The 26,421-nt window shown below is 40.2% G+C and overlaps 1 protein-coding gene across 3 annotated transcripts in view; it reads right to left on the bottom strand.

Annotated features, from left to right (window-relative positions):
- The window catches only part of MTMR2 (myotubularin related protein 2), a 104,649-nt gene that overhangs the window by 57,999 nt on the left and 20,229 nt on the right, over window positions 1–26,421 (bottom strand). For all 3 annotated transcript variants that reach the window (XM_059708091.1, XM_059708093.1, XM_059708094.1), the window contains one exon: window positions 5,503–5,605. In XM_059708091.1, coding sequence (XP_059564074.1) covers window positions 5,503–5,605 — 103 coding nt within the window. Of the gene's footprint in view, window positions 1–5,502; window positions 5,606–26,421 lie in introns of those variants that run through there.

Here is a 26,421-nt window from a genome sequence, read left to right as displayed (position 1 = left end):
CCCAGTTAGGAATTTATAATCAGATCACCGTATGAGGTTACTTTCCATAGAACCCCTTTTTTCCTCCACAACTGACAAACCACAAAGTAAGCAAATGAATCATACAAATAAAATCTGAACAGGGTAGAGTCAAAGACTGGCATCTGGGATGGATCTTATTGGTTATACATTTGAAAGCACATCCAAATTCAAGCACAGGAAGCCCTTTCTTTTCATAACACTGCCAAGAACAATTTGGTTTTGAGCTGAAACCACAATTAGCAAACATTGGATAACATTACATCACCATCAACGATTCAACAACAAAGGGTATCTAAGAGGTACAGTCTGAAAAGCATCATTTCATGCTACAGGTTGAATTGTGCCCTCCCATAGATAAAGATAGGTTGAAGTCCTGGTTGACAGTACCTCAGAATGTGACCTTATCTGGAAAGGTGGGGTGCCCTCAGTGTCCCCAGCTGTTGCCAGTGGAAGTGGAATTCTTGCAATGTTGCAAGGAAAGTAATTTCCTGAAACTCGCACTGGAGAATGAGTGATATTTATTTCTGTGGAATTAAACCCCTGGGTTTCCAATGTTGCATTTCCCCATCCCACCATGGAGGAAGTCCAATCTTATCTTCAGCAAGGCTAGGATTAAAGCCACTGCCCAGAGTTTCCACACTGTATTAAAGCACAGTCTAGGCCAGCATCTGGCTAGCTTAGCTTGTGCTCCCAAGAGCAGTCCATTGCATCTGGGGTCTGCACGGACATAACGCTGCTTAAGGTCACATGAAGGGCTAGCGTACGGGCGAGTACAGGTCACTGAGCAAGAGAGTGCAAGGGAGCAGGAGCAAAGCCAGAGGCAAGAGAGAGAGAATTCTTTGCCCAGAGATTTTTAACCTTCCAAGATTTCACAGCTTGCAGTAGCTTCAGCCCCTAGGCAATTACCTTTGTCCCAGGTAAGACTGACAGACAAGCACCTTCCCTAGTCATCCTGACTTCACTGCGCCTGTGCCCATTTCTCTCTTTGTTTGATCCCTTTCCCCAGTGATCTGCAGGAACTGATCAGTGTTCCCTGGGGAGTGTGCAACTATAGCTTACTGGTGAAGCTGCCCAGATGACCATGCTTATAATGATGTCTGGCCTCACCTTTGCTTTCTTCGTATTATTATTAGCTAGTTAATTATGACAATGAGAGAAATGGGATCACTGCAGATAGGGTCATGGTAATTAGTTAAGATAAGGATACAGTGGAGTAGGGCGGGCCCCTAACCCAACATGACTGTTGTCTTTATTACAAGACAGCTCTGTGAAGACACAGAGATATAATATTGCCTTAATTACTTTCATTTTGCCTCAAACCAAGGAATCTATCATCATGCACTGGCCCAGTTAATGCACTGTTTTCAGAAGATCGTTATTCATTTAGCTCATAATACCCCTGAATTAGAAGTAGTACTCTAATGGTAAACACAGTAAATAATAAACAACATAAAGCACATACGGATTACATCGGACTCGACGTACATCGTTTCGTGGTTACGTCGCCATCTCCCACTTATTTACAAAACAAAAAAGTTCCGTCATTTCGACGTATGTACATATGTGCTTTATGTTTTTTGTTATTTATTTACCACAAGGTCAGGAATTGTTATCTTTCTTTTAAATTTTTTTTACCATTTCACTTCATTACTGCTGTGCCTGTGCTCCATGTGAGTGACATAGGTGCTTATGTGGGTGGGTTCCGACTGATGGCAAAATCACCTTACGTCGCACGGTAGGAACGGATCTCCCGTAACCCGAGGGCCTACTGTATGTACATACATCAAAATGACGGAACTTTTCTTTATAAATAAATGGGAGATGGCGATGTAATCGCGAAACGACACACACTGAGTCCGATATAACCCGAGGACTGCCTATACTACCATTTTATGGCCAATAAAGGTATACATACTAAAAGCAAAATAACATTCACAAAATTGGGGAGGAGGGAGATCAGGTTTTATTACAAACACTCTCGTTTTCTGATTATTTAGAAAAGCAACTCCCATTTATTAGGTAATATTAAAAATTGCTCTATCGCCCTAACCCAGTGGTCGGCAAACTGCGGCCCCTTGAGTGCAGTTCTTCCACAAAATACCACGTGCGGGTGCACACGTAGAGTGTGATTGAAACTTCGTAGCCACACTCAAGGGGCCAAAGAGCCGCATGTGGCTCACGAGCCGCAGTTTGCCGACCACTGCCCTAACCGATTTGGTTCATTGGATAGAGCATCAGCCTGCAGACTGAAGGGTCCATGGTTGGTTCCGGTCAAGGGCATGTAACTTGGTTGCAGGCACATCCCCAGTAGGGGGTGTGCAGGAGGCAGCTGATTGATGTTTCTCTCTCATTGATGTTTCTAACTCTCTATCCCTCTCCCTTTTCCTCTCTGTAAAAAATCAATAAAATATCCAATCTAATAAAAGAAAAACATGGTAATTAGCCGTACCTCCACTACCCTTCCCATGGGCTAATCAGGACAATATGCAAATTAACTGCCAGCCAAGATGGCGGCCGGCAGCCAGGCAGCTTGAAGCAAACATGAGGCTTGCTTGCTTCAGTGACGGAGGACTCCAACATTCTCCGCCTGTCTTGCCAGCCTCTGAGCTTGCAGTTTGAAACATTGTTACAAATATAGAAGCTAAACAAAACCCCAGAAACCTGCTTTCAGCCAGCCGGGATCTCAGAGCTGGAGTTGAAACAGTGTTTCGATTATAGAACCCCCTGATTGGCCCTGCTCTGTGCGTGACAGGGGGGAGCTCCCCAACACCCTGATCAACCCTGCTCTGTGCGTGACAGGGTATGGAGCCCCAACCCCCTGATGGGCCCTGCTCTGTGACAGGGGGCAGCACCCCAACCCCAATTGGCCCTGCTCTGTGCGTGACAGGGGGTGGCACCGCAACCTCCCCATCGACCCTGCCTTGAGTGTGACAGGGGGTGGTGGCCCAACCCCACAAGCGGCCCCACCCTGAGCGTGACTGAGGGTGGCATCACAACCTCCCAATCTGCCCTGCTCTGTGCATGACAGGGGGCGGCGCCCAACTCCCCAATCGGCCCTGCTCTGAGCCCGACCAGGGGCTGCACCTAGGGATTGGGCCTGCCCTCTGCCACCCAGGAGCAGGCCTAAGCCAGCAGGTCATTATCTCCCGAGGGGTCCCAGACTGCGAGAGGGCACAGGCCGGGCTAAGGGACCCCCCCTTCCCCCCAAGTGCACAAATTTTTTTGTACCAGGCTGCTAGTATTTTTAAAAAATTGCTATGTCTACCTCAAAAGTGTATTAAAGATACTCTTGTTAATAATAAAAAATATCACTTCGCATTTCAAGAAACAGGACTACATGGAAAGATAGTCTTTCTGGGTAATGTGCTGTATAGAAATATGACCAACCTGAGACCACATAAGGGCAACACCTGTGTGCCTATTTAAGCACATGAGTTAATTCACCTCTTCTGAATATCAGGTTTCTCTTATCAGTCAAATGAAGTAATAGCCCTGGCTGGTTTGGCTCAGAGGATAGAGCGTCCACTTCCGGGAGTGAAGGGTCCCAGTTTGAGTACAATCAAGGGGCACATGCCCAGTTTGTAGGCTCAATCCCCAGTAGGGTCATGCAGGAGGCAGCCTATCAATGATTCTCTCTCATCACTGATGTTTCTATCTCTCTCTCCCTTTCCCTTCATCTCTGAAATCAATAAAAATATATTTTTTAAAAAAATAAATAAATGAGGTAATGTCTGTTTCACAGGATTGTTGCGAAAGCTAAATGGGTTATGTATAAATGTTTATTACAACAGCTGGCTACGTGGTTTTTTTCAATTATTAGAAGCACATCCATCCCCCCCACCCCGCCTGTAAAACATATATAATGGGGCCTTGACTTACGAGTTTAATTCGTTCAAGACCGAGCTCCTTAAGGAGCTCGTTAACTCAAATTACTCTGTCAACTCAATGCAAAAAAATCGGCCGAGAGACAGCTGGTATCTCAAAAAACTCGTTAGTCGGGACACTCGTAAGTCAAGGCCCCACTGTATTTGAAATAGGCTGCATTTTTAAAAAATATATTTCTTTATTGATTTCAGAGAGGAAGGGAGAGGGAGAGAGAGATAGAAACATCAATGATGAGAGAGAATCATCCGTCAGCTTTAGGCTGCATTTTTTAAATGATACTAACATTTAACATAATGTTATTCATTCATCTCTCTCCCACAATTGACAAAAAGACCGATTCAAGCAACAATATATCTAACAATCAAAGATGTCCTTAAAAATGACAAAACAGGTAACAGGCAGGCTATCATATTAATTTCCTTTTTTTATTTCTGTCACTTTAGGCACTCTACTATGGAAAGTACAGTTAACCTTTGTTAATCAAAGCCATCTTCTCCTTAGTTTAACATTTAACAACTGTCTCTTCATTCATCGAGTAAAAACATTCTGAGAACCCCACAAAGTTGTGAAAGATGCTGAATATGGCACTAATGAAGCTAATTCCTGCAGTCATGGAGCTGGTACATAAATTTAACAGATTCCCTTGGTACTCTTGTGCTAAGAGAATCAATAATTCAGGCTATTTTTGCACCTAATGTTAAACCTGAAGGGACAACAGGCATAAAATAAAATAAGATATTCTCAATATGAGCTCACAAGCAAATTACTTCATTAATGAAAATAATGTTTTAGTTAAAATTATGAAAGTGTAACACTGAGAAAACAGTTACTAAACCAGAATAAAAAGATTCTGAGATAAGTTTAAGGGTTAGCACTAAAAATGAAATTCATTTTGTTCATTATTCATAGACAAGCAGTTATAGAAAAGGAGATGAATCCAAAAATGTACAAAGTGCTTCAGGATATTCCCAATGTGGTTAGGTTCAAAGCAACAAAGCCTATAATAAACAGAGAATACTTAAAAACTATAATGAGATGTATAGCAAATATAGCACAGTATTTAAGTGATTTAGTTCCAGAACTAGAACACATGAGCTGGAATACCGGCACTAAAACTTAGTAGCTATGAGACCTTGGGCAGGTTACTAATTTTAGTTATTATCAGGTGTAGAATATAGACTGATAATAGTCTCTACCTCACAGAAGTGGTAGAAATATCATAAGAGATATTTCATACAGCACTTAGAACAATGCTTGGCACATGAAAAGTACTCAATAAATGTTAGCCATTACTGGCCATCATTATGGGAGTAATCATGAAAATATTTTATACCACAATGAAATTCATTACTTATCTTTTGGCTAAGAACTTAAAAGTTATCACACATAGAGATGAATTACACATTTCTTTTTCAACTAAATAAGACTTCCCAATTTGCTGGCCTATTCTGAGATATTTTATAAAGACTGAGTGAGGTCTTTTGAGAATATTTCATGAATATCTCCTGCTTACTCAGTTAAAGGTTACATTGATAGTGTTGGCCACAAATAGCTAACAGAGAATACTTCTTCAGAACTTAGAAACAGTATACATACCCTCAAATCAGGAGAAAAGTTGTCTGCAGAAGTTGAAATGGAATCCGATGACACAACAGAAGCAGATTTTGTATGCACTGAATTCTCTGAATGAGTAGAAGCACTGCAAAATAAAAACAACAGTATGTTTGAAAAATGGGGCTTTCCGATTTGAGAAATTTTCATTAGAACTCCATTATTTATCAAAACTTCCACTGCCAACTAGTCCTACTTTGCCCACTCAATCTTATCTCCAAATATGGATTAACTGCAAACTGTGTATTCCTGCATGGGTAAGTATTCTTACCATCCACACGCCCTCTGGAAGACTTCCCCAATACTCATGAAAATATTCCCAGCTAATTCTTTTTATCAAATTCGTCCATTCTTTCATCCAGTGAACATTCACTGAATAATCATGTGCAAACCCATTACACACGAGGCACTATCATCTGGAGATAAATATGTTATCATCCCAGTGTTCATGAAGTTCACAAGAATATGGCTGAGACAGACAATAAATAAATGCAATGTAATGATAGAGATGAGATAAAGATAGAGCTAGAGCTAGAGCTACAGATGCAGATACAGATGGATAGACAGGACAAATACACACTCTCTGGGAGAAGAGAAAAGGAAGCACCTAACTCTACCTAGGAAGTTCAGAGAGGATTTCACAGAGGAGATGATATTTCAACTGAGTCTTAAAAGAAGAAATTGCAAGGCTGACAAACAAGGGAATTTCAAAGCAAACAAAAGGCACTGCAAAGTTACGAATCATCATAGAGCACAGACTATTTGAGAAACCACACAGACTATTTGAGAAACCACAAATAGTTCAACAGGGCTGGACAAGCAGAACAGCAGAAGATAAAGATAGAAAGATAAGCCTGTCTTTGTACCTTGTACCTTTCCACCAAATCAAATTCTACATTTTATTAAAAAATATTTTTTTATTGATTTCAGAGAGGAAGGGAGAGGGAGAAAGATAGAAACATCAATGATGAGAAGGAATCATTGATTGGCTTCCTCCTGCTCACTGCACAATGGGGATTGAGCCCACAATCCAGGCATGTGCCCTGACGGGGAATCAAACCATGACCTCCTAGTTCATAGGTCAATGCTCAACCACTGAGACACGCAGGCAGGTATCAAATTCTATACTTCTGATATGCCTATCTTAAATGTCCACCTATCTTAAACATCCACCTATCTTAAACATCCACTTCTTCTACTAAACTAAGTACTCACACTCTACAGTTACTTTTATTCTCTGAAATTCCTATAAATGAGCTCTGTATTTTCCTGAATTCATACCTTTGCTCAAGCCATTCCAAAACAGAATGCCTCTTTATCCCAATCTGTTTATTAAAATCCTACCTACTCTTTAAAACCCAGTAAAAAGCTAGCTTTTCCAAGAAGTCTTGCCCAGGACTTTTAGCTGGAACTAAGTTTTTCTATACTTTCGTAGACTTCTGTCTATACTCTACAATGGCACTTAACACTTTTCACATTAGACTTCAGCTTTTTGGTAACATGACCACCTCCTTATTAAGAATCTTCTAACAACTGGCAAGGCATTTAAATGCAAGCAAAGACTGCAGTTTGCTAATATAATCAAGTAAACAATACCAACTCGGTCCTGTTTTCCTAGGCCCATAAACTTCACTAAAATCAATCCAAACATCGCTGTTATCCTTGTCATCCTAAGTTTCTCTTCAAAAATGCCAGAGCTTCTATAACTATATGTTTCTTCCTCCATCTATTTTCCCTGTCCAAGTCTTCCTTCCACTACTAACTCATCCTAACATTTATACTGGAATCTTTATTCCATAGTGAATAAATTCCCTCACAATCTCAACAGAATTCTCCTCTCACAGCTCTGGTCAGGTGGAGCACTTTGTTAGAGCATCGTCCAGATACACCACGGTTGTGGGTTCAATCCCCAGTCAGGGCACATACAACAATCAATGAATGCATAAGTAAGTGGAACAACAAATCCATGTCTCTCTCTGTTCTCTCTTTTTCTCTCCCTTTGTCCGTCCTCCTAACTCTCTAAAAAAAAGAATTCTTCCCTCACCTCTTCACCTCAACTAATACTTTCGACCAGGAATCCACTTCCTGCAGCCATTTCTAGAGGAGACTCTCTTCTCCTACATCTACCAAAGCCCAAAGGTGAAACCAGCACTCCCCCAGCTCCACTATCATGCTCATACACTAGTATTAATTTTTCCATTTTCATATGTAAAATCCTTCTTCCTCTGAGGTTAATAGCATCTGGGTATCCAGCCTCTTATTGTCATCCACCTACCTTTTAATTACTCCTCCTAGTTCACTAAAGACTTTTCAACTGGCTTACTTTCTTCTCCAAAACTTCTTTCTCCTCCAAAGCTGCATCATTGTGGGAATTTAAATGTCCCTAAGAATAAACTAGCAACAACCTACCTCAAATTTCCTCAATTCCCACAACCCTCATCCACATTCCCACTTTAGCTATGAGCTTCTGTAGTCATACCCTGGACTTTATCATTTCTCAGCCTCTATAATATTAAATTCAAAAAAACAACAACAACAGAAAAAAATCTCTGACTACAGATGCTATCCTTTCCAAATGTCTCACTTTCTTACCTTGTCCTTCATCTAATCTCCAACCTGATGGAGAGAACTCATCCTTCAACCCTTCCATTTGTCAGGCATTATTGCTCCTTTTTCCCATTCACTTTCTCCTTACCCAGCCTGGAATGTATAGTGTAACACTTCATATTCTCTTGGCAAATCCTATCTTTACCCACCAGCCACCACTGCCCTGCTAATCCCTACCTTGTCCTGTGCTAAATCTTGGCTATTAATGAAAAAAAATATTCACATTGGGGCCACTGAGGACTCATGGTTAGAAATATCAGCTAAGCCCAAGGCAGTGCTCAGCAAACCGATCACATCCAATCAATCCAAAGTCCTGTAGAGTCTACTTCCCTATCATCTTTTGACTGCAGCCCTTTTTCTATCATAATTTTTACTGTCTTAACTAGACACCTCTTCCCTGGACTACTGCCAAGTCACCTGCCTCCTTTCTCCTACTTATCCAATATATCATCCCAAATCAATACTAAAGTGATCTTTCAGAAACAGATCTGATCATATCATTCGTCTTCAGTGATTCCTCATTGCCTACAGAATTGAGCCCAAAATCCTTAACATATACTTGAAGTCTTCCAAGATCTAGCCCTTAGTCTACATAACTAGCTATAGCTCCTATTCCTCTTAAGCCATTGGGAATGGCTTGTAGATTCCCTAAATTTGTAGCCATGTCATGGCTCTGTCATTTGCTAAGCCTGCTTCTTTTGTCTGTAATGTCCTCTATACACTTCCATGCCCTCTTTGCTGCTAGCCATCTTACAGGAGTGACTACTTCCTCCATTATGTACACTGTATGTATTTCTATCATAATACCTGTCACACTGCATTGCATTTATTGATCGACAAGCTCCTCCTCTCAGAGAGTTTGATTATTGTATACTATTCCAATATTTTTCTTTACTACAGATCATTTCTCCACCTTGCTCTCAATAAAAAATGTAAAGTGTCTAAAAAAGAATAGCTGACATACTGTTAGCTATTATTACTTATGTGCAATAACTGAGTGTTATTGCACACATATTACCCCAAGTCCAATCAGCTGCCATCATCATCAACACTAATAAAAGAGAAAAATGGTAATTGGTGTACAAGCTACCCTTTTCATTGGCTAATCAGGGCTATATGCAAATTAACTGCCAACTAAGATTGGCAGTTAACTGCCAACTAAGATTGGCAGTTAACTGCCAACAAGATGGCGGTTAATTTGCATATGTAGGCACAATGCAGGGAGGCGAAAGGGAAAGCAGGAAGAAGCCCCCTGCCACTGACAGTGATCGGAAACCCAGGGGGGAGCTAAGAGCTGGGGGGCAGGGCAAAGGCGGCCCTGGGAATCGGAGAATCAGGTGCCTTTTCCGCCCTGGCCAGTGATAGCAGGAAGCAGGGGTGGAGCCAGCGATGGGAGCTGGGCACGGTCGAAGCTGGCAGTCCCAGGAGCTAGGGGTCCCTTGCCTGGGCCTAAAGCGAAGCCCACGATCGTGGGGCCGCTGCAGCTGCGGGTCCCCGCTGCCCCTGCCGGACGCCTAGGCCAGAGGCGTCAGGCCTGGGCAAGGGGCCGATCCTGCGATTGGAGGGTGATGGGGGTCAACGCCTGAGGGCTCCCAGTATGTGAGAGGGGGCAGGCTGGGCTGAGGGACACTCCCCCACACACACACCCAGTGTACGAATTTTGTGCACCGGGCCCCTAGTTATAAATAAAATTACAATGGAAAGCTACTGTTTCACCTCTCATTAGTACTACTTTCAGCTGTAACATATTACAAGTAAGAATACAAATTTCCCCCAGTAACTGTAACTAAAGATTTACTGGAAGGAATAAAACAGCAAGAACTACAATTAAAGACCTTGTATTTAAAAAACAAGGAATTATGTGTCCTGGACAGTATTATGTTAGAGGTATTAAAAAACATTATTCCTACTGAAAAAGCATTTGTGTTGGCATTGTGAATGCCATTTAAAAATTAAAGTTGTCATTCATTACCAGGGAATAAATTTAAATTGTCTGCCCCACCCCCTTCCCCTGAAAAAATTGTATGTTGAAGCTCCAACCCCCTAATGTGATTGTAATTGGAAATCAGGGCTTTTAGGAGGTAACTAAGGTTAAATGAAGTCGGGGGGGGGGGGGGGGGTGGAGACTGGGAAGTTAATCTGATAACATTAGTGACTTTATAAGAAGAGGAAGAGAACCCCTAGGGGTTCATTTATATTCTCTTCCTCTCCCTGTCCCGCCTTCTCTCTGCAAGCACCTAGGAAAGGCCATGTGAGGACACAATGAGAAGGCAGCCATCTGCAAGCCAGTTAAAGAGAGCCCTCACCAAGAATCAAATCAGCAAACACCTTGATCTTAGACTTCCCAGACACCAGAACTGTGAGAAACAAACTTCTATTATTTAAGCCACCCAGTCCATAGAATTTTAGCAAGCCCAAGCAGACTAGTAGTCATAGAAGATGAATGTCATCAAAGGAATTTCTCTTGGCTTTTGAAGTGAAAAATTTCCTATTTGAAATTATAATTTAAAAATATTTTCTTCCTAAAAATAAAAAATATTTTCTTATGTAAAAAAGGCTTGCAAGGGAGAAACCAAGATGGCAGCATAGGTAAACACCTGAAATTGCTGCCTCGCACAACCACTTCAAAACTACAATTAAAAGACAAAACAGACATCACCCAGAGCCACAGGAAGGCTGGCTGAGTGGAAATTCTACAACTAGAAGGAAAGAGAAAAGCACACTGAGACTCAGAGGAGGTGCGGAAGTAAGTGCAGAGGTACGGAGGCGTGCGCGGAAAAGGCTGGCAACTGAGGACGCAGTTGTCTTTTTCAATCGGGAGGGAGACACAAGCTCCCGGGCAAGTCTCTGGGGGCCCAGACTCATACGGGGAGAAACCGGACTGTCTGGCAGCAGGCTGAAATCGAGGGCGGCTTTCAGAGGTGCTTGCAGCAATTACCCAGACACTGAGACACGGGGCTTCTTAGGGTAGGACTGAGGATCAGCCATAGCTGTTTGCTCCACCCTGTTGATTCCCTGAGACCCCACCCCACCCAAGCTGTGCGCAGAGGCTTTTGCATATGAATGGCCTGGCCCTTTGCAATCTAAAATTACCCAACAAACTGCAGCTGGGTCAGAGAGACCCAGAACATCCAAAAGAAGGCCCAAGGCCCCACAGCAGCTTGCACTGTTTCACAGCTGGGCCTCATCTGGGCACCTCCAAACCCCAAACAAAGAAGAGGAATCTGCAGACCTCTCCGTAGCTCCTGCTGGGTAGCCTCAGGCAGAGGCTAAATTAGCACCTCCTTCGACATCTAAGAGCCAGTGTACCCAGTGGAAGGAGTGGGACCATCCAGATTACAACTCCTCAGATCCATAAGGGACACACTCAGGGGGCAGACTCAGAGAGCACCAAAGCCCCACTGAAGCAAGTTTTGCCCCAGAAGGGTGTCTCCAGCACAGATGTTCTCCCACCATAGACACAGCTGATTCTCACAGACAACTGGCCTGGAGGTCAATTCCTCCCAGTGATACCTACAACAATCAAGGCTTAACTACAACAAGACTGTGCACAAAGCCCACAAGGGGGTGCACCAAGAGTGTCCACCTCAGGTAATTGGGGAGGCTGAGCCACTGGGCCCTATAGGACACCTAACACAGAAAGCCACTCTATCAACACAGGGAAGCAGCCAAAATGCGGAGACAAAGAAACAGGTCACAAATGACAGAAATGGAGGAAAGCAAACTACTGGATATAGAGTTCAAAACCACGGTTATAAGGTTTTTCAAGAATTTTCTAGAAACCGCCAATAAATTTAGTGAGACCCTCAAGAAATCTAGTGAGACCCTCGAGGATATGAACAAGGACCAGAAATTTTGCATACACTGACTGAAATAAAGAATATTATACAGACTCCCAACAGCAGACCAGAGGATCGCAAGAATCAAGTCAAAGATCTGAAATACTAAGAAGCAAAAAACACCCAACCGGAAAAACAAAAAGAAAAAAGAATCCAAAAATATGAAGATAGTGTAAGGAGCCTCTGGGACAACTTCAAGCGTACCAACATCCGAATTATAGGGGTGCCAGAAGAAGAGAGAGTGCAAGATATTGAAAACCTATTTGAAGAAATAATGACTGAAAATTTCCCCTACCTGGTGTTATAGACCTACACGTCCAGGAAGCACAGAGAACCCCAAACAAAAGGAATCCAAAGAGGACCACACCAAGACACATCATAATTAAAATGCCAAGAACAAAAGACAAAGAGAGAATCTTAAAAGCAGCAAGAGAAAAACAGTCTGTTACCTAGAAGGGAGTACCCATATGACTGTCAGCTGATTTCTCAACAGAAACTTTGCAGGCCAGTAGGGAGTGGCAAGAAATATTCAAAGTGATGAATACCAAGAACCTACAACCAAGATTACTTTATCCAGCAAAACTATCATTCAGAATTGAAGGTCAGATAGAGAGCTTCACAGATAAGAAAAAGCTAAAGGAGTTCATCACCACCAAACCAATATTATATGAAATGCTGAAAGGTCTTCTTTAAGAAGAGGAAGAAGAAGAAAAAGGTAAAGATAAAAATTATGAATAACAAATACATATCTATCAACAAGTGAATCTAAAAATCAAGTGAATAAAAAATATGATGAACAGAATAAACTGGTGAATATAATAGAATCAGGGGCATAGAAAGGGAGTGGACTGACAATTCTTGGGGGGGAAAAGGGTGTGGGAGATGTGGGAAGAGACTGAACAAAAATCGTACACCTATGGATGAGGACAGTGGGGGTGGGGAGGTAAGGGCAGAGGGTGGGGTGGGAACTGGGTGGAGGGGAGCTCTGGGGGGGGAAAAAGAGGAACAACTGTAATAATCTGAACAATAAAGATTTAATAAAAAATAAATTTAAAAAAAAGGCTTGCAAGTTCTATAAAGTTTAAAAAGCAACAGGACAGTCCCAATGGAAAACTATTTTGTTGTCATCAATAATAACCTTTCTCTATCCTTTTAACATGTCAATATAAAAAGTTATTAATGAAAAAATATATTGATATTTTTATTCTTTATTTCGTACTATCTGGTATGAATTTTACACTTACAGCACATCTCAGTTTAGATAGCCATATTTCAAGTGCTCAAAAGCCACATACATGTGCTAATGTATTGGATAGCACAAGTATACAAGAACAATAAAATAAACCACAAAGAATCAATCCAGAATGCTGGACCTTCTAAAGGAAAAATCTGCAGATATGCAATGACATGAAAAGTAAAAGTGGGGGGAAACTGCTCTAAATTAAGAGGTTAACTATATATAATATATTACTGAATCCTAATTCAAAAAAATCATCTACAAAGAGTTTTTTTTTAGACATATGGGGAAATTCGATATGAGTGAGCAACCTATATAATAAAAGCGTAGTATGCAAATTGTCCCCTCGACCAGGAGTTCCTCCAGGAGTTTGAACAGAGGGTGGGGCAGGCTGGGGAAAGAGAGGGAGGCCCTGGCTGGCAGCCGGCAGCTGCTAGGGACCCTACCAATGCATGAATTTCTCTCTCTCCCCCCGCCCCCCCCCCCCCCCTTGCTCTCCTGAGTCAAACCACACCATCCTTCTTTGAAATCCTTAAATAAGCTGGCTCCTCTGCAGGGAGCATGGGTCTACCAAACTCCTTCCTGACTTAAGTTCTCAACTGAACACCATTTCCTCAACTGAAATCTGACCCAATGTCCCAGACCAGTGCTCCTAGCAGTTCTTCTCAAAGCCCTGTGTGCTTCTCATTCTTTCCACTGTTCTTACATTTCTTTGTAAATGTCTGATTAACATCTATGTCCCTGAAGAATACAAACTTTACCAAGGAAACATGTCAACTGTGCTCACCATTCTATTCCTAGGACCTAGCATGGTGCCTGGCATAGCACACTCAAGAAATATTTGTTGAATTAATTAATGAGTGAAAGAATGATCAAAAGATTGGGTTATTCTAATCAAATTCATCAGAGGCAATGATCAGAACATCCAATACAGAATGAAAAACAAGGGAAGGGGTAAAACAAGGGTAAGGGAAGATAAAATCTCATTTTTCTTTTATGAGTTATTGTGTATATATTATTTTATATACCACATATAGGGTCCCATTTCCATTTTAAAACTTTTTATCACACTGGGGAAAATATTTCTTTAGATACTATGTCTTAAGTGAATGACAAATAATCGTTACACAACTGGTAGGAATCTGTTATTTCCAGTGGGACGATTAAAGTAGTAGTTGGGAACTGAAAAACCAGGTTTTTAGTCCTATGAAGCTAACAGCAGTATCCTTGGCCATGTGACTTAATTCCCATTCCTCATTACAGTTTCATTATCTATGAAAAGTAATGACTAGACTACTTTAGTGGTTAGTTTTTTGGTGATTATATACCTTCTTAAGACTCTCATGAAACCTATTCTATGAATTGCTTATAACATCAGGGAATTTAAAATTAAGAACCCTGGCCCAAATGATACCTTTTAGTTCTAATGAAATGACTATTCTATAATTTGTAATGATCATACAATATCTAGATAAATATTGAAAAATTAAATTGCCAAAAAATAAATGTATATGTGTTTGTGTCTATATTTACAGGGTGGGGCAAAAGTAGGTTTCTAGTTCTATGCAAAATAATATGACAAATAATAATACAAGAATAAACTCTGTTCTGCATACTCACAACTGTAAACCTATTTTGCCTCACACTGTATTTTCTAATTATGTAATCACAGACTTAGTCTTGAATATGAAGTTAAGACTCATAGACTAAATAGAAATATTCCGATATTGTATTTTTTACAATAAAGTCTGTAAGAGAAGTTTATGTACAACAGAATCACAGGAAAATTAAATCCAATAGCTACACTTATTTCAGGAGCTCTGGGCTATCACTCTATAAATATATACAACACCCCTGCTATGGCATCCTATCAAGAAATGTAAGCCATGTTTCTTTAAATATTTTTACTGTTCTCATATTAAGTGATTTTAGCAGAAACTATAATTATCTTTTAAAATACATTTCAAAAATATTCTAATTTAGCTAAGTAATGGTTTATTTTAAATGTCTTACATTTCAAAATATACCTGTCATAATAAAAGGGATAGAGCCCCTAAATATCTATATACACTTGTCTCAGTAACTCTCCTCCCTAAATAATTTCATCAGAATGAACTGGAACAGAGGAATATAAACTCAATTGACTCAGAACATCACCCTTGCCAGCACCCAACAGGGTTATGCTTACAAGACTTCTGACGCTGTGATTTGCACACTTACTCTAACCTTGTGACCTCAGTACACTGGAACCCATAATTAGCTTCAGTGGCCTGGCTCATGTGGAGTACTTCTCTGCTGCCAAGGTGAAAAATGAAAACACATGACTTGGGAATAAACTTGGCACTTGCATTTCCGACAGCACACTCATTTTTCTTTCAAACACTACACAAAGAGTCTTGTGGTTTTCTTTCACAAGTCTTTCCAAATCTGCAGACCATATTCCATTTCTTCAGAGTTTAGCCACCTTCCACATTACCACAAACTGTCTATCCTCACTGGCTCCATTTTCTCAGTGCCCAACTCACTCCTTAATCCTTTGCAATCTAGCTTTTGCCTTTATCAACCCCCTAAAATGGCTCTTTCTATAATTATTAATGACCTGATTATAATAATGGTCTTTTCTCTGTTCTGATACTATAAATGTTCATCTCCCTTCACTAGCATATTCTTTTGGTTATCCCATATCTCAGTTTAACCAATGCTCCTGAGTACCCACTGTATGCAAGATACAACTGTTCTAGGAACTCCTAGAGAAACAGAGATAAATATTTAACACGGGGTTGCTGCCTCTAATGAGCCTTCATTCCAAGGTACTAAATTCAAGTGCACTAAAAATACAACACAATGTAGAACATGAAATATGAATGAGAGAGAAATAAAACACCTGGAAGTTTGGATACTGAAAAGCTCATATACAGCTTTAATTTAGGGGCTTAAGAAAGAGACAGCATTTGAGGTTAGCCAAAATATAGTAAAGGTGTTTTAACACCTTCTCAACCATTTCACTAAACAAATGAATAGCAAGGGGAAGGGGAAGTGGAAAATTCAGGGCATGTTAAAAGCTATTTTAAGAGGCAGACCACTTTGGTTGAAATATAGGTTACTTAAAACACACAGAGATAAACCTGAAAAGGTAGGTTTTGATTAAACTGAGGCAGGTCCTACAAAATTGGTGGGCAGTTCTTAAAACAGTGAGAAGCTACTGAAAGTTTCTGTGCTTGAGGAAGATTATTTTAACAATAGGCCAAAGAGTGAATGATAATAGCAGGAAATCTGCTAGCAGTAAAAATTAAATAGGAGTGGATACAAGAGACACTGTAGAGATAAAATCAACAGAACTTGGCAACTGACTTGACATGATGAGAAAGGGAGAGAAAAGGGACAAAATATGACCCAAATCTTATTGATGAAGAAACCAGTGTGCCAAATTAGAGAGCAAAAAAAGGAAAGTAGGTGCCCAGCCGGTGTGCCTCAGTGGTTGAGTATCAACATATGAACCAGTAGGTCATGGGAAGGTTTGATTCCCGATCAGGGCATACGCCTGGCTGCAGGCTGTATCTCCAGTGTGGGGCATGCAGGAGGCAGCCAATCAATGATTCTCTATCATCACTGATGTTTCTATCTCTCTCTCCCTCCCCCTTCCTCTCCAAAATCAATAAAAATGTATTTTAAAAAGAAAAGAAGGTAGTTTGAAGAGGGATGAATTCTACCTTGGAATTCTTAAGTCTGAGCTGGTATCAAGACATCAACGGGGAAATGTGCAGCACACCATATATACACTAGTAGGCCAAAGCATTTTAGATTTTACCTGACCATTCATTCATTCATTCATTCAGGCAATGTTGATTTACTAATTACTCTATTTTGGATGAGTGGCACTGTGAAGATACATGTGATAAGCAACATTAGATGCGTTCCCAAATGATGTCTCATGGGAGAGGCAGACTCCTATTTAACTGTCTACAAATCTGACTATATAAGAGTTGTTTAAACAATACTATGGGAAGACAGAGGAGGAAAAGATTGGATATGACTGAGATACATGAAAAGATGTGTCAGTTTTGATGGACATTGGCCTGTTAGTAAGATTTGGTGGTAGAGTGGAAGAGTAAAAATATTCTAGACAGAACAGCATAAGTAAAAAATTTGGGGAAACCAATGTGACTGGCCTTTGTGAATCATGGCAGGTTGAAAGCAAGAAAGGTTGAGCTGTGTTCTATAAATAAACCATGATAAGATTGTATTCTGTAGGCAACAGGAAGCCATCAAACATTTCTGAACAGAAGTGTCATATATGCTGCTAGGGTTATGAAGTATCAATTGGGGGAGTAGGGGATTCTAGAGGAAGATATATTAGTTAACAGGCTACTGAATTAGGCTATTTAGACTATTGTAATAGATCACATAATGATATAAGAAATAAAGAAGAGTTTGAATAGATATGTAGAATAAACTAGATTTTAATGTTGAATTTGAGCTTCTTGCAAAATATCCAAGTGGATGTATTCATCATGTAAGTGGAAATATGAAACTTGTCCAGTTTGGGCACTCCCTGGAGAGATTATAGCTAAGTGATAGCTAAATCTATGAGACTGAATCATGTAGCCCAGGAACAGCATATAAAGCAAGAAGAGATGTGAGAATTAGTGAATGGAACTACATTCATTTTCATAAAATAAAGACTGGAGGTAGGTGTGAAGAAAAAATAGAAAGAGGGGAGAATCAAGAGAAACATTGTGAAAGCCAAGAAGAGTGTTTCAAAATAGGCAGCCAATATTATGTAATGCTAAATAAAAGTAAAAGAAGAGAAAAATCCAATGGATTTATTTTTTTTTAATATATTTTATTGATTTTTTACAGAGAGGAAGGGAGAGAGATAGAGAGTTAGAAACATCGATGAGAGAGAAACATCAATCAGCTGCCTCCTGCACATCTCCTACTGGGGATATGCCCGCAACCCAGGTACATGCCCTTGACCGGAATCGAACCTGGGACCTTTCAGTCCGCAGGCCGACGCTCTATCCACTGAGCCAAGCCGGTTTCGGCGGATTTATTAAATAGATATGTCAAACCAATGATTATGTCAACACTCTATATAATGTTTTAGAAACAATAATCTAATTTGAATTTAAAAATTGAGGCAATGAGGCATGGTCGTCTTCAACTTCTGGCTTCCCTCTCTTTCTTCCTGTCTTAGGTGACAGCATGACGCTTTTCGTGTTCAAGGACAGTCCTTCCTTCTATGCTCTCTATCCTGTCCCATCCAGTCTCCTTTGGGTGTGTGTTAGTATACATACAGACATCCACTTTACACAACACTGGACATTTAGGAGGAATTCAACAATGATTTGTCAGAAACATTAATGGCACATTGAATTCAACCTTCAACTACTCTATTGATATTACTTTCTGGATGTCATTAATGACCTCCAGTGTCATTTCTCAGTGCTTGTCTTCCATAACTTCTTCTCTGCAATATGTGACATTACTGTCACTGCCTCCCTGTTGGGATTTTCTCTCTAAACTTCCACTGTCATTAAAATGTACTAGCTTTCTTTAATATTCTCTCAACTTCTCTAGGTTCTTTTCTTCCAGCTGCTCTCTAAATATAGATTCTCTTAAAAGTTCTGACCTTGGTTCTGTTCTCTGTACTCAATCTCTCTCAGAAATATCATGGATTCTCAAAGCTTCAGTTATCACCTCAGAACAGACCATTTTCAAACATATATTTAGTGTTCTTGGTCCCAAATACTTGCTGCTAGTACCATCTGACTCACCTCTCTCCGGCCCTATTTCTCTCTGATCCTGCTTGGCTACAGACCACATCTTACAATGTCATTAAGCTGTATGGTAAGTAACTAGAATTACACCAAATAATATTTTTTAAATTGTCCCTTTCAAATGCAAATACAGGCATTAGTTAACCAATTATTCTGCTAACCAGTTAGTAAATTATCCTATATAATAAAAGGCTAATATGCAAATTGTCCCCTTGGGAGTTTAACCGACCGCTATGACATGTGCTGACCACCAGGGGGCGGCACTGAATGAAGGAAGGCCCCAGGGAAGAAAGGCCCGCGGCCTGCAGCCCGAAGGCCCCCATCGGCCCTGATCACCAGCCAGTCCTGGGAACCCTACCTGTGCTCATGCACGGGGCCTCTAGTAGATTATAACTTTCAAGGACCTTGGAGATCATGATAGTGAAACCTCCCTCATTTACAAATAAAGTACAGCCCAGAAAAGTGAAGTAAATGGTTTCAAATATAATATCAAATTAGTGGCAGAACCAGCTATAGAAGAAGGTCCCCTTTTGATTATATCACATTGCTTCTGACAGGAGTGCAGAACCAAAAGGAGAAATACCCTCAGGGTGCTTATTATCTAACTGGGGAGATAAAATAAGTGCATGCGCGTGAGCACACACACACTCCTCCCACATACTTCTATCACACATGCTCACTGTATGAAGACAAAGTTCAGTTAAGAATAATCAGGGAATGCTCCCTCAGAAGATAAAGCTAAACTGGATTTAGAAGTGGGTTAAGAACAGGCCAGCAGAAAACAGTGCATTTAGGACTGTTTCCCATAATTTTTTTAAAGTTTTTGGACAAAAAACACAGGAAACATTCTATATGAAAAACTCAATTGTTAATTAAATCCCACATTTAGAATTCAGCATGAATCCAAGTGTTACCGTAGGATCTCAAAGTAAATGACAATTTATCTCATAGAATGTTACTGTTCCCTGACTAGTTTAAGACTAGTTCATTTCCTTACTCCACTACTCAGTAGTCATGAGACGTTGGGCGGGATGCTCTACATCTCTGAGTCTGTTTCTTCATGTATAAAATGGAGATGATAAAATCTACTTCATAATTGGTCATTTATTCAGCTCCTTGTGTTCCAAATAAGGCCATTCATTACCCCAGTGTCTAGCTTCCATCAGTAGAAGTTAAGAAAGGGCATCAGAAATCCAAATCTCTGGAGTATGAATGTCCCTCCATTTCTCCTTCAGCCGCCCCAATACCATTGATGAAGCGAAGGAGATCCCAGAATTGTGAGTGGACCTTACAGAATCTCACCCTTACCTACCACTCAACTCTTACAGCCTCACCACATGCCATTCTAAAAACTGTAAGAACTAACTTCATTATACCCTTTATCTCTGTTTTCAGCAGTTCCCATAAGAGATCAGAACTACCAGACTCTAATTGCCTCTTCTGATCCCATCTTCAAGTAACCATCTCCCTCCCCCAATTCCTGTGCTTCTGGATTTTAAAGTCAATCTTTAACAAAAGTCCCTCTACTTTCTCTCTCTTTCTTAAATGGTCTCTTTACCTTTTACTCTAACTAAAGCCTGGTTTTCCCAAGGACACTGCTCTCACTACAGCTCTTTCAAATGGGAAAATAAGCTCTCATTTTTTCTCATACACCACTCTCCAACCACTGGGTCTGGAAATTGGGTCTTTTTCCTCTTTACTACTTTTCAGACTATTCTTCCTTTCTCTGTCTAAAGACCCCAAGTATTCAATCTCTTCATCTCATGTCATCACAGTATTCTACACACTATCCCTCCTCCTTATTGAAGTTATCTACCAATCTACGTCACTCTCCTTGATTCTTTGAAGAATTAACTTCAGGCTCACCATCATTCTTTCTAATATTTATACAATTGCCATAATTCTTAATGATTTCAGTATTCATATAAATTAGCATCTGCCAAAACCGGTTTGGCTCAGTGGATAGAGCGTCGGCCTGCGGACTGAAAGGTCCCAGGTTCGATTCCAGTCAAGGGCATGTACCTGGGTTGCGGGCACATCCCCAGTGGGAGATGTGCAGGAGGCAGCTGATCGATGTTTCTCGCTCATCGATGTTTCTAACTCTCTATCTCTCTCCCTTCCTCTCTGAAAAAATCAATAAAATATATTTTTAAAAAAAATAAAAATAAAAAAAATAAATAAATTAGCATCTAACACCTCGCCTCTCAGCTCCTTGATCTCCTCTGCTCCAATGATCTCCTCTGCTCCTCTGCTCCACTGTATCTCAGATCATGATCATCCCCTTAACACTGGCATTACTAATTAACTGTAAGCCCTCCTTAATTTAAATTTCAAACCACCAGCTCATTCTCTCTAGTACACCAGCCAACATCTTCAATTGTTCAATCATATGAAGACCTCCATTGTTCCTACTATCTTTCATTGACTCTATTTCATGTCTTCACTTCTCTCTTTCCCCAATTTATGAAACTCCATGGCCTGTCATTACAGTAAATCCCTTGCTTTGTGGTACTTACCTGGCAACACCAAAATGCTAGTCAAAGCCAACTCTCTGCCTACTCCAGACCTGCATCCATACAGTTGAATAGTCTCGAGAAAAAAATACACCCATCTGCCCTGGATTTACTTTGAATTGATGATCACTTACCTCAACTAGACCCAGCAATACTGCCCAGCAATCACACATTCTCCTCATCCATATATCCTCATTCTTCTAGACTACTATTTCAGATTTTTTTTTCTTTCCTAACCCTCTCCATCCTGAATTTTAATAATCTGTTACTATTTCACTGAAAAATACAGAAGGAATCAAGACCTTCCACAAGTTCCCCGAACCACAAGTTATGTACACTTATGCATATGTACTGTGCCTTCCTTTCTCTTACTAGGGAAAAATTGTACATACTCCCATCTCAAGCCAGCTCTCCATTAAACTTCATCTTCTCTCATCTACACAAGAAACTCTATCAGTTCTTCCCTCTGGTTCAAAATTTTCCCTCTCTACTCAATCATTCCAACCAATATAGAAACATGCTATTATTTCTCTCAACCCCTCCAACTACCACTTCATTTCTCTGAGCTTATTTACAGCAAGTGTTGAAAGAGATGTTTATGTTCACTGCTTCCAATTCCTCACATCTCACTTTCTCTTGAACTCACTCCCATCAGGCCAGCAAAAATGTTTTTTTAAAGGTCATCAAGAACCTCCACTTTGCTATACTCCATTGTCAACACTTATGCCTCGTCCATAAGTAGCATTTGACATAGTTGATCCTTCCTCTTTGAAACACTTTCTACCCTGGGATTCCAAAACACTTATGGCTACCTCACTAGTCACTAGACACTCTCTCTCAAGTCTCCTGTAATGATTGCTTCTTACCTTCTTATATCGTAACACTCGAACACCCCTTAACACTCAGTCCTTGAACCTCTTATCTTCATTATGTACACTTCCCCTTGCTTAATAATCTCGTCCAGGCTTATAGCTTGAACATCCTTAACTTGATAAACCAAAATTTATAATGCTATCCCACACTTCTCTCTGGAACTGCAGATTCCAATAACTTTTTTAACATCTATTCTGGATGTCTAATACCAAACTCCTGCTCTTCTTCTGGAAACCAGCTCTATACCTTAGTAAGTGGTAATTCTATCCTAAACTTTCTTCAGCCAAAAACTTTAGAGTCATCTTGGGAGCTTCTTATTACATGACATGTTTAGTCAGGAAATAAGGTTGGTTGCACCTACAAAACATGTCCAGTATCCAATCATTTCTCTCTGCCTCTTCAGCCACCACTATCATCTCCCTCCTGATGATTCCAATTGTCTATAACCAGTCTCCAAGCTTCTGCATCACAGTCTGTTAACACAGCAACCAGAGTGATCCTTTTGAAACAGCTGATAGTGTCACTCCTCTGCAAAAAAACTGCCACTATCTTCCCATCTCACTCAGAATAAAAACAAAGTCCTTAAAATAGCTAAAAGGCCTTTCATGATCTGCCCCCACCCTTATCTCCCTGATCTCATCTTCTCCTATCTTCCCTCCTGTGCCCTTGCACCTCACAGGACTCCTGCTCTTCCTCAAACACACCAGACAAGTTCCCACTTCAAGAATTTTATACCATTGGTCATCTCTATCTAGAATTCTCTTCTCACAAATATTCCCAATTTTCCTTCACTTCGTTCAGCTTTTTTGCTGAAATGCTGCCTTCTTGATATGATCTTTCCTGGTCCTTTTATTTAAAACTAGAGGCCCGATGCACGAAATTCATGTAAGAGTAGGCCTTCCTTCCCCTGGCTGCCGGCACCAGGTTCCCTCTGGCACCCAGACCCCGGCTTTCCTCCAGCCGCCAGCAGTCACCCAGGACCCGGACTTCCCTTGCAGCCCTGGCTTTGTCTGGAGGGTCATCTGGAAGGTCGTCTGGTCTAACTAGCATATTACGCTTTTATTATTATAGATTATTACTATAGATTATAAGTAAGCCGCACCAAACCTACCCACTCATTATCTATTCCCTTCCTCCTTTATTTTTCTTAGAATATGTATTATCATCTGACATATTTTTTTGATTTTAAAATATTCTGACTCCTCCACTTAGTTAATACTTACTGAGTGCTAACTATATACCAGAAACAGTTCATATACTTATAAAAATAAAATAATAAAGTTAATGTATTACCTGACAAACAGAAACACCAAAACAATGTAAACAACTCTAACAATCTGATCCTTAAAGGCGGTGGTAAGTCATCCATAATCAGATAATCTCTGCCAGAGAAAAGTTAATACAGTTTGTTTAAAACAAGACAAGTAAACAAAATAATCTCTAGAAAAGGAAATTTTGTATCTCCCCTCTAGCAACCAATTCTAATTATTAAATCACTAGAGACCTGGTGCACAAAATTTGTGCACAGGTAGGATCCCTAGGCCTGGCCAGTGATCAGGGCCAATCTGTGGGGCGACCAGCGGGGCAATCAGGGCCCCCTGCTCACACACGCCTTCGCTGGCCCGGTGCCGCCTGCTCGCCAGCCTCACTCCCCACAGCTAGAGTCCTGCGGGTTGGGGGCAGCTCCTGCATTGAGCGTCTGACCCCTGTTGGTCAGTGTGCATCATAGTGACCAGTCGTTCTACCGTTCAGTCGATTTGCATATTAGGGTTCTATTATATAGGATTGTTAGAAAAACAGACCCTGTCCATTTTCATGGTAAGTGCTGTGTATTATTTTATTTCATGACCAAAAAGTTAAGCATTTAATAGGGACACTATTAAATGTAGCCATACTAAAATTTATCTTCACAATGATGCAAGGGACACTTTGGCAAATCCTAAAACATAGATAAACTACTCTCCCACTGCAACCAGGACATGTAAGTTTAAGGTAGGAGAAGAGAAAGAAAATTATGTCTCATAAGTCATGGAAAGTAATATATAGCCTCTCAGAGCTTCAATTTCATATTGTAAAATAAGGATAAAAACAATGGCTCTCCTTATTTCATTGGGTAGTTATAAAAATCAAGTGAAAATGCTGTTTAAACTCTAAGATTCTTTTATATATAAATACCACTGTTTACAAAAAATCCAGAGGGCAGGAAGGGGAAGGAGCCAGCATCCTGCAATCGACAATGTAATAAATGTGGAAAATGGAAGTTACTGTTAAAATGACTTAAGTTTAAAGCAAAAAGCAAATATGTATGGAGCTATCTAAGGAACAAGGCACCGCCGCAGGAAGACTTTCCAGATTCACATCCTTCCTCCTGGTTGACCCTGGATAGATGTCCCCTCAGCACATTAGTATTTAATTCACAGCTATTTCTTATTAGTTCTTTGTTAAGTTTTCAAGCAAATCTGTGTGTTCTAGTTTGATAAAATGAAAAAACTCAATAAATGTTTATTTACCAACAAAGCTTCCCAAATAAAAATCAGAACTCTTTAGAGATTAGCATTTACAACATATTCATAAAATATAGAGGCCAGGTCTATTTTCACTAAAATAATTTAAAGGGATAACTGACTTATAGAGAAAAACATTAAATAAAGAAATATTTGAGATTATCAAATCCATCATTACAAAGGAAAAAGTGACTTGTGGAAAAGTCACAAAGTCACATCACTTATTTTTTGACAAAAGCCAAATTGGATAAAATTTGGCCACAAAAATGAAACAATGACATATAAACATTCAGTTTCATGTTCCAAATACATTTTTAAATGGTTCTTAGTTTCATAAGTTTCACATAGAGATTTCAAACAAATTTTTAAAACTGTAGTATTACTATATTAAATTATTGCCTTTCCATAGTATCTGCTTTAATCACTAAATGCCACATCCCCTAAATCTCTGCCCTCAGCCACCAAAAATAAAAACTTTGCAGCATATGCTTAATTGAAACACACAGCTATGATTCCAAACCAAGCAATCATTCTCTATTATCCATATTCCTTCTAATTGGCAGGCTACAAAAAGGGTCATCTTCTGTATCCAAGGCCTTTTATCATGAATAGTATCCAAAATGGAGCGGGAAGTGTTGGCTTTGTGAATGATGACATCAATGACATTCAATGAATTCAATTCCATGATGATATTCAAAGTCATAAGGAAGACCTGAGGGATGAAACTGCTATACAAGATGGTCTTGAAGTTCAAAGCTAAGACTGTATGATTCAGAGCACAGACATAAAATTCTAGTATCACAAATGAACTGAAGAGCTATAGTTCTAAATATTGGAAATATTTGCTAAACTAGCTGATAGATCCTCCCTTCCCCCAACTGGTAAGTATGACGTAATCTGCAGCCCGGAAATACCTGAGTGACTAACCATGTACCTTATATGGACTATACATTGAACCACCAATCCACACCTGCCAAATACCCTAAACCCTTGTTCCTATATGGACCATACAGTAAGCCACCAATCAGTGTGTGCCGAGTACACTAAGTCCCTACCCCTTCCCATTCCGCCCCTCAAAAGGCGTGCCCACCTCTGCACCTGCTGCTGTCCTCCCCTTGCCAGACAGCCCGGCAGGTCCTTCTCCTCTAATAAAGCCTGTAGTCCTAGTTTTCAGCCTCTGTCTGATCTTTCACTAGCTTTTACAAATTTTAACATATCTTTTATCTTGAATCAAAATGCCCCCAACTTTTCCCTCCCACACAAACAAACTATTGTCCCATTTGAAATATGAATCAAAGATTTGTCCTTCAACATCATTTCTTAGGTTTGGCACAGAAATTTTCCTCACAGAAAGGTCCTAGCACAGCTGCAGCATCATGACATTTTGTTCTCATTTTTACTTAGCATGGGCACTTCTCTGCCCAAACCTTTAATCAGAGTTGTTATTAAAAAAATAAAATTATAATCGTGATTCCCTTCTGTTCCTTTAAATATTTTTTTGAAAGTACACACACACACACACACACACACACACACATACAACAAAAAAAC

Source organism: Myotis daubentonii, chromosome 9 (assembly GCF_963259705.1).
Source record: "Myotis daubentonii chromosome 9, mMyoDau2.1, whole genome shotgun sequence".
NCBI classification, from domain to species: Eukaryota; Metazoa; Chordata; class Mammalia; order Chiroptera; family Vespertilionidae; genus Myotis; species Myotis daubentonii.
Note: the sequence above shows the minus strand (reverse complement) of the source record. Positions and strands in the feature narration are given on the sequence as shown.